At 37.3% G+C, this 16,575-nt stretch overlaps 1 protein-coding gene across 2 annotated transcripts in view; it reads right to left on the bottom strand.

Moving 5' to 3' along the window:
* ABCB1 (ATP-binding cassette, sub-family B (MDR/TAP), member 1) overlaps window positions 1–16,575 on the bottom strand; it is a 96,515-nt gene that overhangs the window by 41,941 nt on the left and 37,999 nt on the right. For both annotated transcript variants that reach the window (XM_003130205.5, NM_001308246.1), the window contains 9 exon segments: window positions 16,287–16,411; window positions 7,211–7,382; window positions 6,501–6,614; window positions 6,261–6,371; window positions 5,969–6,094; window positions 5,668–5,871; window positions 5,182–5,352; window positions 1,828–1,989; window positions 857–1,033 (listed from right to left, as the gene is read on the bottom strand). In XM_003130205.5, the coding sequence (XP_003130253.2) occupies window positions 857–1,033; window positions 1,828–1,989; window positions 5,182–5,352; window positions 5,668–5,871; window positions 5,969–6,094; window positions 6,261–6,371; window positions 6,501–6,614; window positions 7,211–7,382; window positions 16,287–16,411 (1,362 nt within the window).

Raw genomic sequence — 16,575 nt, 5'->3', positions numbered from 1 at the left:
TACCATAAGCACTACCTTAATGTAGGATCTCAGTTCCCAGACCAGGGATTAAACCTGGGCTATGGTGGCAAAAGCACCAAATCCTAGGCACTAGACCACCAGGAAACTCCTCTGAATCCATAAAATTTTAAGTCTGACCTGACATTTGAAATGTGACAAAAATATCTATAAATAGAGATTAAAGAACAGAAATGTCTATATTTGACAACTCATTATAATCTCTTTATATTATAAATTCTAATTCTAAAATTCTTGTCTTGTCTAATTCTAAAGTTCCCGTCATAGCTCAGTGGTTAACCAATCTGACTAGGAACCATGAGGTTGTGGATTCTATCTCTGGCCCCGCTCAGTGGGTTAAGGATCTGGCATTGCTGTGAGCTGTGGTGTAAGTCACAGACGTGGCTTGGATATGGTGTTGTTATGGCTTTGGCGCAGGCCGATGTCTACAGCTCCGATTAGATCCCTAGCCTGGGAACCTCCACATGCTGCAGGTTCGGCACTAGAAAAGACAGAAAGACAATAAACAAACAAACAAACAAACAAAATAGAATAAAATTCTAGTCCTAAAAATTATCATTCATAAATAATTTTTTATTTTTTGGCCACTCTCTGGGCATGCAAAAGTTCTCAGGCCAGGGATTGAACCCATGCCGCAGGTAAAAATGCCAGGTCCTTAAACTGTAAAGCCACCAAAGAACTCCCATAAATTCTAACTTGTGTCTAAAATGTGAGATTTGGGTTTGTGGAACACACAAGGGGACAGGACAAGAGGCTTCTGGATAACCCCATCTTGTTCCCCACTCCTATCCCAGCCTGGCCCACTGGTGAAGACATAACTCTACAGGGTTCTACATACCAAGCCTTCTTTTGTACTAAGCTTTCTGTCTTGGCCTTGTGGTCCCTTGATACTCTTGCGAGTTGATCCTCTTCTTATTAGACTGGATTCTAAATCTTTTGGAGACATGTCCAAAGCATCGACTACACCTTTGGATACACCAACTGTATTTTCTAATTCTATTTCATTGCCTTTTGTCTAAAATAAACAAGAAATATGCATAAGCTGGTTTGGCTCAGTTAATCAATGAAAACCAATCACTGAATATCCATATCAAGGAAAATGGCAATTTAAGTCCTTACAGGAAAGGACCAAGTTAAACTGCTATTTTCTGATGCGATAACATTTGAAAATTAAAGCCACTAATAAGGATTTACCCTAAATATGCTGAAACAACATGACATCCATTACATGTATCTTATTAGTCATCTTCTTTTCATGGATGTTTTTGGCTCAATCATATTTGCTTTGTACCAGTGTCGTCAAGAGAAATATGGTGCAGACCATACTGTGAACTACATTTGTCATTTCAAAATTTTTCAGTACTCACATTAAAAAAGATATGGAAAATCAATCTTAATTATATGTTTTATTTAACCTAAGGTATCCAAGACATTAAATTAACATATAATCAGTGTAAAGACTTGGAGATATTTTGCATTTTTTTTTGTACAAAGTCTTTGAACTTCGGTATGTATTTTCTGTTTAAAAACATTCAAGATTAACCACTGCTGAAGCACTTAATAGCCACACATGACTAGTGGCTATCAGAGTGGAGAGCTCACTTTTAAACTATCTCAATGTTAATTTTCTCTAATTATCCATCCTTATTTCCCCTCCTTTCAAGAAAAAGAAAAAATATCCACAATACCGGTCTGACCCTGATCCCTCACCACCACATACTTTTTTTCCCCTCTGATTTATAGCCCCAAATACAGCAAAATCAGCTTATACCTGAAATTCTCTAGGAAAACACTAGACTTAGTCTATACCTGCATTGTGACAAGTTTGAAGTAAACGCCTTTCTCCTTCATGAGTTCATCATGACTGCCTTTCTCCACAATGACTCCATCATCAAAACCAGCAATGACATCAGCATTGCGAACTGTGGACAAACGATGGGCTATCACAATGGTGGTCCGGCCTTCTCTGGCCTACAGAGAGAAGAAATTTGGTTGTTGAACACATGAACAATTACACAGAAAAATTCATTCCTTCAGTTTATATGTACTGACCGCCAATGCCTTAGACACTGCAAAAGCGTGTACGCTATACAAGGCAGTCTGTGGTTTCAGTAAATGTATAGTTACTGGTTTAAAAGGGTGTCTTTTGGTGGAAATGTAAATTGGTACGACCTCTATGGAAAACAATATGGAGGTGCCTCCTAAAACTAATTGTAAAACTATCATATGATCCAGCAACCCATTCCTAGGCATATATCCAGACAAAACTGTAATTCAGAAAGATACATACACTCCTATGTTCATAGCAGCACTATTCACAATAGCCAAGACATGGAAACAACTTCAATATCCATTGACAGATGAATGAATTAAGAAGAGGTGGTACATACACACAACGGAATACTACTCAGCCGTAAAAATAACAAAATAATGCCTTTTGCAGCAACATGGATGCACCTAGAGATTCTCATACTAAGTGAAGTAAGTCAGAAAGAGAAAGATAAATACCATGTGCTATCATTTATATGTGGAATCTAAAATATGGCACAAATGAACCTATCTATAAAACAGAAACAGACTCAGACACAGAGAGCAGACTATGGTTGCCAAGGGGGAAGGGGGAGGGAATAGAATGGGCTGGGAGTTTGGTGCTGGTAGATGCAAACTATAACATTTAGCATAGATAAGCAATGAGGTCCTAGTATATAGCACAAGGAACTATATCCAGTCTGTTGGGATAGACCATGATGGAAGATAATATAAGAAAAAGAACGTATTTAGCTGTATGAATGGGTCCTTTTGCTGTATAGAAAATTGGCACAATATTGTAAATCAACTATACTCTAATTTAAAAATGATGTTTTATTATAATAAATAGAAACACAAATATGACAATTGCATATTAATATCATGTAAGCCTTGGAGTTCCCATTGCGACGCAGCAGAAAAGAATCTGACTAGCATCCATGAGATTGTGGGTTTGATCCCTGGCCTTGCTCAGTGGGTTAAGGATCCAGTGTTGCCATGAGCTATGGTGTAGGTAGCAGATGTGGCTTGGATCTGGTGTTGCTGTGGCTGTGGCATAGGCTGGAAGCTGTAGCTCTGATTGGACCCCTAGGCTGGGAACCTCCATATGCTGTAGGTGTGGCCCTAAAGATCAGGAAAAAAAAAATTACATAAGCCTCTAAGTACTTTATTCAATCTTGATTAGCCTAAATTAACAGTAATAATCAGGGGCTTAATCAAAAATAAAAAAGCCTTTAAGTCCAGGAATTAGCCAGTCAGAGCAGATACGGGCCAGCTGTCATACGGGGTGTTCCCCAGCTGGGATCAGTCCTGGGAATCACAGTGTGCTGTCTTACAGACAGCTGAATGATCAAGACCAACAATGAACGTGAGGCGACGAAGTCCAGACTTCAGTGTCACCGTGATCTCAACTCTAATCTTAGTTTTGCCGTTTGTGAATTCCAGGATTTTATACAAATCTTTTAACCTGTGTAAGGCTCAACCTATTCATATATAAAATGGAGATAAGGAGAGTACTCATTTCTTAGAGTAGTTGTGATGATGAAATCAATAATGCCCATGAAACAATGTGATGTACAGAGAAAGCACTCAATAAATATGATGCTCATTCCTAGGGAAAAGCATGATGGAAAAACTGAAGAGGTATATAAATGTCTTAAAGGCATAATCTCATTTTTATTTTCAGATAGAACAGAGCCAGATAACCAGAACTTGCCTGAGATTTCTTTAACCTTTGTAACTTCCCCAATACTTATAACGTTTGCTACTCTGTTTCTCTCCAGGAACTAGCATAAAATTCTCAAAACAAACTAAAAAGAAAAAAAGTATCAAGATCAGCATAAAAAAAAAAAAAAAAACACTGAGAGGAAAAAAAATACATGTCAGAAAAAATAGGTGGTGGCGACTAGAAAGCAGAGAAGACAGTGGATCAATTCTTTGGGGGTTTTCAAAGGTTGGGGGGACATGTGGAATTCCAAAAATGTGAATTCTAAAGAAAAGGTATTCTTAAATACAACTTCTCTAAATTCTTTTTGTGTATAATTTAATACTTAGTGCCATAGTAGAATAATAAGAAAACACAGATGTGAAATTACAGATAAGCAAAGCGAAAGGGGGAGAAGCAGCCACAATCCCCTCTCTCTTTTGGTTCACAAAATGTTGAGTAACTTGCTTTTTCCTCTCTCAAAATCTATTATGCACACTGACAGGATGTTTAAAGAATAACAGTGCTGTTTCATTATTAGAGAGGGGGAGAGCTGAAGCCAAGATGAGTTCATCTTTGAATTCTACTGTGACACTTCACCTCAGAGGACTTGTGGGTTAAAAGGTTTCCATGTTCCTTTTCCTCACAGAGCTATAACCTGGTTACCACCACGTGCCAGAGACCAACCACACAGTGTCCCTGGCACAGCACAAGCACTCAAGTCCAATCTGGTGAATGAATCACACAGACTCAAGAACTGAAGGACTGTCAAAACTCTGTTGATGGTCAAGGTCATTTCATGGTCAGGTAATTCCCAACATCGTCAGTGCTCTGCCACGCTTCTGGGGATAAGAGGTTTCTCATTTCCCATCCAGTCTTCAATGAGAATTTAGTATCTTGGAAACTAAATGTAAACCTTCCTTCATTGAACAGTCATATTTTCTTTTGGTTGACAACAGTAGAAACTCACAAAACCATTAAACAGGGTTCTCTATAAGACTAAGTTTTCAAGATCACAATGAAGACCAATTTTCACTTGAGTCTAAATTTCTCATTGTTTAACTTTCAAAATTTGCAAGTATCAAGCATTGAAAGTATAGTCTTCTCTCCCTAAAAAAATGGCAGAGAAATAAATAGAAGTTAAAAAGATCCAATGAGGCCTAATGGTTTTAGGAGCATAAAGAATCAATATTCTACGATAACCTGTACAGGAAAAGAATATGAAAAACAATGGATGTGTGGATATGTATAGCTGACTCGCTTTGTAATACAACAGAAATTATCACAAAATTGTAAATCAACTATACCGCAAAAAACTTGTTAAAAAATTTTTTAAAACAGTAAAATAAAAACTTAAACAATACTGAGGAAAATCAAGAATGGAATGTTCTTATGGTTATAAACCAGCTATGTTTGAACTGAGGTTCACACACCTTATCCAGGGCCACCTGAACCACCGCTTCACTCTCCGTGTCCAGCGCTGACGTGGCCTCATCCAGCAGGAGGATCTTCGGGTTACGAACCAGGGCCCGAGCGATGGCGATTCTCTGCTTCTGTCCACCACTCAGCTGGGCCCCTCTCTCTCCAACCAGGGTGTCAAATTTCTACATCACAGAAAACACAGGAGGAGTAAGCAACAGAAGAAGCTCTGTCAGCTCAGATTTTAAGGTGGGACGTCATCACATAAACAACACAAGCCTCACAGGAGGCGTGGTCCAATTTCTTAAAGCAGAGTGATAAGCAACCCTAATGAAAGGCATACATCTACTCCCAGTTGCTGCTGCTAGAGCTTTAACATCTGAATAACCTCCATTTCCCTAAGTAGGAGGTTCCTCCAGTTTAGAGTCCTTTCCTAACGTCCTATGCATCAGGCCAGACCCCGTGACCCTCTCACGTGACAAAGATCGAGAAGGACATACGTTAGGCAGTTTCATGATAAAGTCATAGGCGTTGGCTTCCTTCACAGCTTTCTCAATCTCTTCCATGGTGACATTTTCCCGGCCATAGCGAATGTTCTCAGCTATCGTGGTGGCAAAGAGCACGGGCTCCTGGCTCACCACGCCGATAATTTCCCGCAGATACCTTACGTTGATCGTCCTGATATCCTGTCCATCAATACTGACCTGAAGGAAAAAATAGGTGTGATCTCACCCGCTGCTGATTGTGATGTGTGATCTGCAGAGGTCACCGCAGTAGCTAGTTCAGCAAGGGGCATCTCACCACGCCCTCCGTGGGGTCATAGAGCCTCTGCATCAGCTGGACCGTCGTGCTTTTCCCACAGCCGCTGTTCCCGACCAGGGCCACCGTCTGCCCGCTCTCTACCTTCAAGTTGAGCCCCTTCAAGATCTACCAGGATGAATGAAGAATAAGCTTACAGGTAATACATAGATACTGAGTGATGAAACTGACAGTTCAGTTCAAAACTTGGTTTAAACATACTTTTTTTTTTTTTTACAATCTTTAAAGGAAAATATCAGAAACACTGTTGAATCGCTGATCATTCTCATTGTACCTTAACTTCATTTCGAGATGGGTAACTGAAGTGAACGTTTCTGAATTCCAGATTTCCCTTGATATTATCTGGTTTGTGTCCATTCTTTGAATAGCTGTCAATGCTTGGCTTCTAAACAGAATAAAATTGCAGAAGATGACTAGGTTACAATAACTACTTTTAGTGACATTTGTAGAAAGTTAAAGTGATAAAGGAATCAACTTTTTCAGACAGATACAGAAACAGCCAGTCCAGACTTACACTATCAATGATTTTGAAGATTTCGTAAGCTGCTCCTCTTGCGTTTGCAAATGCTTCAATGCTTGGAGAGGCCTGTCCAACACTAAAAGCCCCAATTAACACAGAAAAGAAAACCTGAGAAATGTGAAAGAAAAATATCAAGTTACTTAGGGTTTAGTACAATTGTTTTCATACTTTTTCTAACATAGCTAATTACATTTTTAAATGGAATGGCAACATATGAGTATTGGGTGTTACAAGTATTTTTAAAGTGGAAGTACTTTTCAGTTTAGAATACTGAATTAATCTCACTGGTTCAATGGGGGCTAAGAGAACTAATGACATGACTGATTTCTTTCTACATCGCAGTAGTTATATTATCCAACAATGCACATAGAAGGAATTGTGCTAAGTGAGCCTATAATCATTTTCTTGATTAGTCCTTACAGCAACACTAATGTTGCAGAACCCTGTTCCTGTCATTTCCCTTTGGCAGAAGAGGTAACAGAGTCTTGAAAAGTCTACGTGGCTGAACCAAATCATACAGCTAATAAGTGGCACAGGTGGCATGTGAACCAAGTTGGCCTAATATCAAATCCCATGCTTTTGCTCACTGTTCTTTGTATTATTCAATAATTCTTTAAAAACATATTGTCTAGCAGTCAAGCCAACACCACTAAATTTCACAGGCATTTTAACAGTGATTCATTTCCTAATATAACATCACTTACAGTGAGTACTTGTCCAATAGTATATTCATTTGAGAGGACCAAGGTGGTCCCATACCAGAATGCCAGGGCATAGGATGCATAAATCAACAGGAAAGCGGCACCAATAGAAATGTTGGCTGTAATAGCTTTCTTTATTCCAATCCTTTTGGCTTCTTCCAAATTTTTGTTATACCTGGGAGAGTAACAAAAACTGTCACATATCTTTATAAATCTTACAAAAAGGGTCATTACAGCATCATGGTTATTGAGTACTAAGGATGTGCCCAGCACCGTGGTAGACATTTTACATGTATTTTCTCCTTTGGTCCTTACACTGATCCTAGGACCTTCTTAAAGAAGAAGAAACTGAGACCTTATGGAGACAAGGTCATTTGTAGAAGAATGTTCTACAAGTGCCTTAGAAATAGTGAAGTAAATAGTAAACTTCCAGAACCTGCACTGCTTCATACATGAGACAAAAGAGAGGCTATGAAAACACTTGTGTTTTCCCTCTGAATAGCATTGAGAACTATGTCTAGATACTCACGTTGCAACAGAAGAAATGGTGGGGGAAAAACTGTAATTGTAATGTATACATGTAAGGATAACCTGACCCCCTTGCTGTACAGTGGGAATATAAAATAAAAAAAAATCTGCATGTGTTTTAAATGTATTAATAAAATGAAGATGTAATGCTAGGAAGTGCTCAATACAGATAAGTCCTTTAAATCTCTGAACATCAAGGAAGCTCTGAGGGTACTTTGCTCCCCGTGGGGCTGCTGAAGAACTAAATGGGAAGATACATGTGTGAGAACATTTTGAGAGCCCTGAATTGCCACGTAAGACTTTTTACATGTAAATAAACTGTTCAATTTATCTTACTGCCATAGACGTTTATTTTTAAAATTACTGTCCTGAAGAAATTATTTGGCTTAAAAGTATATAAAACCCATCATTATGAACCAGTGCCCTCTTCTTCAGCCTCTCCTCCCATTCCCTCTGCCAGTGCTTCTGATAGGGGTCCTGCCATGGCTGCTCCTTACTGAGGAAGGAGCTCTCGCCTGATGCCTAGGGCCATCTAAAGCTTCTGCCTCAAGGACAGAGCAAATTGAGGTCTCAGCACATCTCTAACCCTGTAACCTGTTCACAGCACCCAAGTCTGCACTACATTAGCCAAACCTAGAGGACGCCATTAATACTTCCTACAGCCAGTACAGGGAAATTCTACAAAAGAGGGCAAAAGCAAGGAAGCAAACAAAAAACAAAAAAAATATCAGAGACCCTTAAAAGGTATTTTTCTTTCTTATTCTATCACTTAATCCTTACTCTCAAATAATAATTCAAGGACTTTTTAAACTCTGGGAAAGTGATTCATTTCTGATGTTCGAGGTACAGGAGATGACCTCTAACTTTACCTTCCTTTGAAAGGAACACAACAGACTGTTCTGCTCAAGAAAAGAGAAGTGAAGATAAGCGAATGGGGCCCAGAAGGAAAAAAAAAAAAAAAAAGATCTTTTTAAATATAGAATCAAGATAAAATTATTAGAGAAATAAGACAGATTGAGCCTTAAATCTGTTTTTATCCTCTTAATCACAACTCACTACAGAACATGGACCATTGCCTTGCAGAAAGAGGAGCCCATAATGGTTGAAAGGAAATAATTTATTTCCACATAGAATCTATATTTTGAAGTCATTGATCCATAAACACATGACTATGTAAATTTTACACAGTAGTATATTAATTTTTTTGGAGGATTTGTCCCATTAGTTAGAGGACAAGCCCTGCTCAGATGTGAGCATGCATTCATGACTCTTAAACTACTTCACCAATTACTAGCTACCAAAGCATGGCTGAATCAAATTTATATGACTACTGCATCCACTAGAAAGAAAATTTAAACAGAGACTATACAGTCATAAAATGGTAACATATTACTAAAGGGTCTCCCTCCAAAAATGTAAACCCCAACTTGCCAGTTATAATCTTCGATGAAAAAATTATTTTTGAGAAATGTGCTTCAATGGCTGATATATATCTCTCCCACTTTTTAAGTGGATTGGATGTGAAAGAATCACTAGGCATAAATTATGCATGATTACATTTAAGGAACTTTAATACTTGTGACTCAAACCCTGCCATTATCTCCTTTATTTCAGTTCTGCTTACTGAGACTAATGCAGAAATCGTTTCACTGATTTGCTGTGTCCCAAGCAGCCAAAGGAAACATTTGCAAAGGAAGAAGCAACAAGGAAGAAAATCATTTAGACGCCAGAAAAGATAAATGAAAAAAGAAGGGCAGAAGGAGGAAGGAGACACAAACAATATTCCTTTTACATGGGCTTTTTGATAAGCATTTCAACAAAAATGTCACATATATAAGACCAAATATTAAAATCAATTCATTAAAAGCTCTAGTATAAAAATGGTAAAGTAGGACCTTCTAAAAGGAGACAAAAGTTATATAACAAAAAAGATGATATTTAGAAAAATCACTCAACTAATGTGAAAATATTTATCAGTGATACAGATAACCACTTAGGAGGTCAAGGAACACTGCTAAGCAAAGAGAAAGCAACACTAATAGGCCAATATATGCAAGACACACAATCGAGATAAAAATATTTTTAAATCGAGAATAAAACTATTCTCTACTACTGAATTAAATTCACTTTAAACTCTGAGAAATCTTTTTTTTTTTTTTTTTTTTTTGCTTTTTAGGGCCACACCCGCGGCATATGGAGGTTTCCAGGCTAAGGGTCCAATTGGAGCTATAGCTGCTGGCCTCCACCACAGCCACAGCAATGCCAGATCCAAGCCTCATCTATGACCTACACCACAGCTCATGGCAATGCCAGATCCTTAACACTGAGCAAGGCCAGGGATCGAACCCACAACTTCATGGTTCCTAGTTGGATTCATTTCCACTGCACCACGAAGGGAACTCCTAAATTCTGAGAAAATTTAAGAGTCAGCTTCCTACTACACCTGTTAACTTCAAGAGAAAATCAGACTAAGACTTTAATTACTTGCCTATGTGGAATCAGAGAAGGGAAGGGTACGAACTGAAAGAAAACTGAAGGATTGATTATATTTGGTCTAAGAAAAGTTTGAATTCTCTTTCCAAATTAAAACACAAATTTTGTCACCCCTCTCCTGGAGCACTTCAACAGTCTCCTGACCAATTCAACTCTGACCATTCTCATCCATTTACCAGACCAATTATTGCCCCAGGAATGATTTTAAAACATAACGTGGGATTTCCTGTGGTGGCTCAGTGGTTAACGAATCCGACTAGGAACCACGAGGTTGTGGGTTCGATCCCTGGCCCCGCTCAGTGGGTTAAGGATCCGGCATTGCTGTGAGCTATGGTGTAGGTTGCAGACGCGGCTTGGATCTGGCATTGCTGCGGCTCTGGCATAGGCTGTTGGCTATAGCTCCGATTGGACCCCTGGCCTGGGAACCTCCATATGCTGCCGGAGAGGCTAAAGAAAAAAAAAAAAAAAGCAAAAGGATAAAACATAATGTGGATAGACATTCCCTTGCTTAAGACCACTTCCCCATGCCCTTGGAATGAAGTCCTAACTCCTCACCAAGGTCTGCGAGTCCCCACATTCTGACCCCCCAACCACCCCAACATCTCTCTTCACCTCAACCTCCCATCCACTGAGCTGTCACACAAGCCTGAGAGCATTTTCTAGAACATACCAAAGTCTTTGCCAGGAAATTTGCAAGACCCCTCTCTCTCCACCTCTACCCAGGCAGGCTTTTCTCATCCCTCAAGTCCCAGCCTCCATGAAACCTCCTCAAACATCGAACATTCCTTTCTTGACCACCGGCATTAAATCTGCCCTCCTCACCCCCATCAGCCCACTCTTAGATTCTTTCATAGTACATTTAAAATAATCCACAATTTAATTCATGCCTTTGATGATTTCTTTTTCTTTTCTTTCATTTTTATTTATTTATTTATTTCTTGCTTTTTAGGGCTGCACATGCAGCATATAGAAGTTCCTGAGTTAGGGGTCGAATCAGAGCTGCAGATGCCAGCCTACACCACAACCACAGCAACGTGGGATCTGAGCCATGTCTGCAACATACACCACAGCTCACAGCAACGCTGGATCCTTAACCCATTGAGCAAGAGCAGGGATTGAACTGGCATCTTCACGGTTACTAGCTGGATTCATAACCACTGAGCCACAAAGGGAACGCTGATGATTTCTATCTTACCTCCATTACTACTCTCCTCCCTCCCTTTCTTTTAAAAGTATTATAATTCTGTTATTTTATGGAGCAATAAGAAAGGAGCTTAATAGGACACTCCATATACTTCTGACATTCAAAAGGCTACAGCCTCAGTACAATAAACACATGCTCCGTGGAAAATGACAGCAGGAGAACTTGCCTATCTCAACCTTGGCAACAGATGAAGGGAAAGAAAAAAAAAAAAAAAAAACACCTCCCCTGGGAACTGGAACCATATAGCAGTACGCTTGCAGGTGTGAAGTATGAATTCAAGTATGTGGTTCAAACACTCCTAGACAAAGAACTTAATGTACAGTGGTTTGACGTTAGTAGTGTCCCCAGTGAACAGCAGAAGCAAACACAAACCCTTTCTGCCAGAACTTGACTCTCAATGCAGGCTCACAGCAATTGTTTGAGGGTTCTTTTATCTTTAAAATTTATTTCAATTTCAGAGATATTATAAAGAAAAATGTGTATCCTAGAATTGATGAAATACTACATATTTTCTAATTATTCATTACTCTTCACAGGAATGCCATTTTTTCTGCATCATGATCAGGTACCCAGAGATCTTACAGTACCTTGTTAATCTATAGCATCTATTGGAATTGCTATACAGATGATCATATCATCAGAACTGCATAATGATGGTTTTGCTTCTTATTTTCCAACCTATAGCTTTCATTTTTTTTTCTTTTTTCCTTCATTCTATTATCTAGTATGAGTACAACCCTAAGTAGAAAAAATACTAGCAGACATACCTGTCTCATTCACTGTTTTAAAGGAATGTATTTGACATTTTACCACTTAGTATGAAGTTTCTTATGGGCATCTGGCATATATTATTTATTACTTTAAAACATTTCTTATTCACAGTTTTAAGACTTTTTGTCATCAATAATACAGAATTAATGCCTTTTCCTCATCTGTCTAAATGAAATGTTTCTCTCTTTTCATCTGCTAATGTAGTTAATTATATAAATAGATTTCCTAAGGTTAATCTCTGCATTCATGGGGTAAAGCCAAGAGGTTCAGTATTTTTTTTTTAATCTGATAATATTTTCATGTGGATTGGTTTAGCTAATAGTTCAATGTAGACTTCCCACATCTGTGCTTCAGGTGAAACTGTCCTATAATTTTCCTTTCTGAAATACCTGTCTGGTTATGGTATCAGAGTTATACTGGGCTTATAGGACAAACTCACAACCTTCTGTATATATCTTCTCATTCTCTCAAAATATTTCTGTTAAGATAGGGTTATATCTTTCTTAAAGTTTGGCTAAAACTTTGTAATATCATCTGGACTTGGTAGTTTTTGATTGTTTATATGTTTATGTGTACATAGGAGTAGGTGACAGAGATTTTTAACTTTGGAGTCAATTCTTTTAATGATTATAGTTCTACTCAAGTTTTCTTTCTCTTGAGAATTTTAGCCTATATTGTACAGGAAACTACTTACTTCATCAGAATTTAAAATGTACTTGTGTACAACCTTAATTTTTCAAACAGATTTTTTTCATCTACAGCAACTTTTCCTTATTTGTTCTTCTTTTGCTCCCGATAAAACTTGCAAACTACTACTTTGTTATCTATTCACATTTTCAAAGAATTTTTGTCAACCCTCTGCTTTTTTCACCTTTTTTTTCTATAAAATTATTGCTGATCTTTATTATTTCCTTCTTGTACATCCTTTAATCTATTTTCCCAAATTAAGCCAAATAAATTTGGCTGCTCTACTAATTAATTTCCAGCAATTTTTTTTTTTTTTTTTTTTTTTTGCTTTTTAGGGCCGCACCTGCTGCATACAGAGGTTCCCAGGCTAGGAGTCTAATCAGAGCTATAGCTGTCGGCCTAAGCCACAGACACAGCAATGTCAGATCTGAGTCACGTCTGCAACCTACACCACAGCTCATGGCAACACCAGATCCTTAACCCACAGAGCGAGGCCAGGGATCAAACCCACAACCTCATGGTTCCTAGTCGGATTCATTTCTGCTGTGCCACAATGGGAACTCCAATTTCCAGCAATTTTTTATTTCTTCTAGTGGTGTGACTGGGCTTAGATTCTTTTTTTCTAATGGAAGTATAGTTGATTATAATATTATGTTACAGGTGTATAATACAGTGATTCATAATTTTTAAATACTCATTAATACTCATTTATAGTTATTATAAAATATTAGCTACAGTTCCTGTTATACAATATAATCTTGTAGCTTATTTTATGCATAATAGTTTGGACCTCTGAATCCCCTACCCCTATATTGCCCCTCCAACCCCCTCCCACCCCCTCCTTACTGGTAATCTCTAGTTTGTTCTATGAGTCTGCTTCTGGTTTGGTTGTATTCACTAGTTTGTTGTATTTTTTAAGATTCCACATATAAGTGATATTATACAGCATTTGTCTTTATGCATCCTACTTACTTTAATTAGCGTAAACTTTAGGTCCATCCACTTACTGCAAATGGCAAAATTTCATTCCTTTTTATGGCTGAGTATTATTCCGCTATATATATAGACTACATGTTCCTTATCCATTGATCTGTTATTGGATAGTTAGCTCCCTTCCATACCTCAGCAGCTATAAATAATGCTTCTGGGAACACTGGGGTGCATGAAAAGTGAAATCCTCAGCTCAGGGGAGAGGTAGTTCCCTAGTCCACAGAGTACTATACATTCAGACCCTAACAGCGCTGAGAATGAAGCTTGAGACTTTGATTTCTATGGAGAGATGTTTTTCCTCAGCTCAAAAACTATGCAGAAGGAGAATAGGCTTTATCTGTCTCCCTATGATGGTAAGCAGATTCTTTTTCTGGTCCACTTTTCCACTGAGGAAAATTGGAAGAAAATTCTGAGTTCAAAACTTCATTCTGTGTCTACTCAAACATTAACTATTCAGAAAGGATTTTGCTGGACAATCTCTCTAACTAGTACCCCCTTTGACTCTAAGAGTATTTTATTTCCCCAAATAATATATACCCTCAACTGTTTTAATAGGTATTTTGTTTATTTGTAGTTGTTGGTACCCATCCCCTCCCCCAGCTAGAATTTAAGCTCCAAGAAAGGAGGGGTTTCATTTGATGAGATGTTTGTGGAGTCATTATGCAGGACTTTTTATTAGTCAGACATATTTTAAGGCAAAGGCAAAAAATGGAGTAGAACACAGATTACTTTCCTTTAAACTAGAGTACTTAGCCATCAAAAATTATGCTCTTTAAGACATTTTTGTGGGTATGAAATACATCATATGAACAAATTAGAGTTCACTTTAAAGAATATATATGTTCACTTTATAGAATATATGTTCACTTTATATGTTCACTTTAAAGAATATATCCAAAAAAGACAAAAGCTCTAATTTGAAAACACACATGCACCACAATGTTCACAGTAGTACTACTCACAATAGCCAAAACATGGAAACAACCTGTGTCCATCAACAGATGAGTGGCTAAAGAAGATATATACAATGGAATATCACTCAGCCATAAAAAAGAACAAAATAATGTCATTTCCAACAACATGGATGAACCTAGAGATTATCGAACTAAGCAAAGTAAGTCAGAGAGAGAATGACAAGTATCATAGGATATCACTTACATATGGAATCCCAAAAAATAATCTGCATGAACTTATTTACAAAAGAGAAACAGAGTCACAGACATAGAAAACACACTTACAGTTACAAAAGGGGAAGCAAGGAAGGATAAATTTTGAGTACAGAATTAACAGATGCATGATACTATGTGCAAAATAGATAAGCAATGAGGATTTACTCTATGTACAGGGAACTATATTCAATATCTTATAATAAACTATAACAGAAAAGAAATGAAAAGAGTATACAGATATATACATACACATGTATATGTATAAATAAATCACTTTGTTGTACACCTGAAATGAACACAATATTGTAAATCAACTAAAATAAACACATAAGCACACATATGATCATATAGCTTTAAAAAATATATACAGTGAACACCCATGTAAGCAAAGACTGTAAGAACCACAGAAGCCTGTGCCATGTGCCCCATTCTTTCCACCAACCCCTCATCTCCCCCAGAGGGAACCATTATTCTGACTTATAAAAATTTCCTTGTTTTTTCTTGATGCCTTTACCAATGTATAACCTACCAAACAATGTAGTTTAGTTTTTACTGTTTACGAAGATATATATATATTCATAACATTAAAATATTATAAAATCAGATTATTATTATGATATTTTCAATTTTAAATAAAATCTGTCATTGCCTATAACTCAATAGATCTGATGAACATTACAAAATATGGTAAATTACCATCTACATTCTCAGGAACCTAATCAAAGTGCAAAGCATCACAAGGAAAATGCTAAACAATATGTAATAACATTTTTTTGAACTTTGGTACAAACATTCTGTTAATTATATTTTTATCTTCCAAATCACAGAGCTTCAACCAACTGATTAGGGGCCTGGACAAGAGGGGGAAAAAGACCGCAGGTTACAAAGACTCCATAGATCTTACACAATATACGCATTCAGTCTTAGAGAATCAAGAATTCATTTATAGGGGAAAAATTATCACTAGAATATTAAATGTTTATCCCTTAAGAAACCATTTTATGTCACTAGCCACCTAGGAAACTCTAGAAAATGTTTTGAATTAGCAGATATAAGAAAAGTACAATTAGAATCACTACTTTTCCAAAATATTAACTATGCAGTAATATATCCATGAAGACATTTAAAGAAACACATATACAGAGAAGACACTAATAATCATCCCCATCAACCTGAAGGGCACATAAGGTGACACAGAATTTATCATGTCTACCAACTTTAAAAAAGAGACTCAAACCTTTCAAGTTCTTTCTTTTGTCCTCCAAATGCAATCACAGTTCTAATGGCGGCTAACACCTCTTCAGCTACTGCTCCAGCTTTTGCATAGGCCAAGAGTTCTTTATCAGTAAATGAAGACAGTATCTGTTTAAAAATGCAATTTCAGATAATTTAAAAATTTTTAAGAAGTTTTCATTTTTGTAAAGAAGAAATATATACACTAATGCTACTTGTATGTTACTATATGTAAATCTTTTACTATTTTTAATTACTCAATGAATTTATTTATAGTTGTACAATGATCATCA

Source organism: Sus scrofa, chromosome 9 (genome assembly GCF_000003025.6).
Source record: "Sus scrofa isolate TJ Tabasco breed Duroc chromosome 9, Sscrofa11.1, whole genome shotgun sequence".
Taxonomy (NCBI): domain Eukaryota; kingdom Metazoa; phylum Chordata; class Mammalia; order Artiodactyla; family Suidae; genus Sus; species Sus scrofa.
Note: the sequence above shows the minus strand (reverse complement) of the source record. Positions and strands in the feature narration are given on the sequence as shown.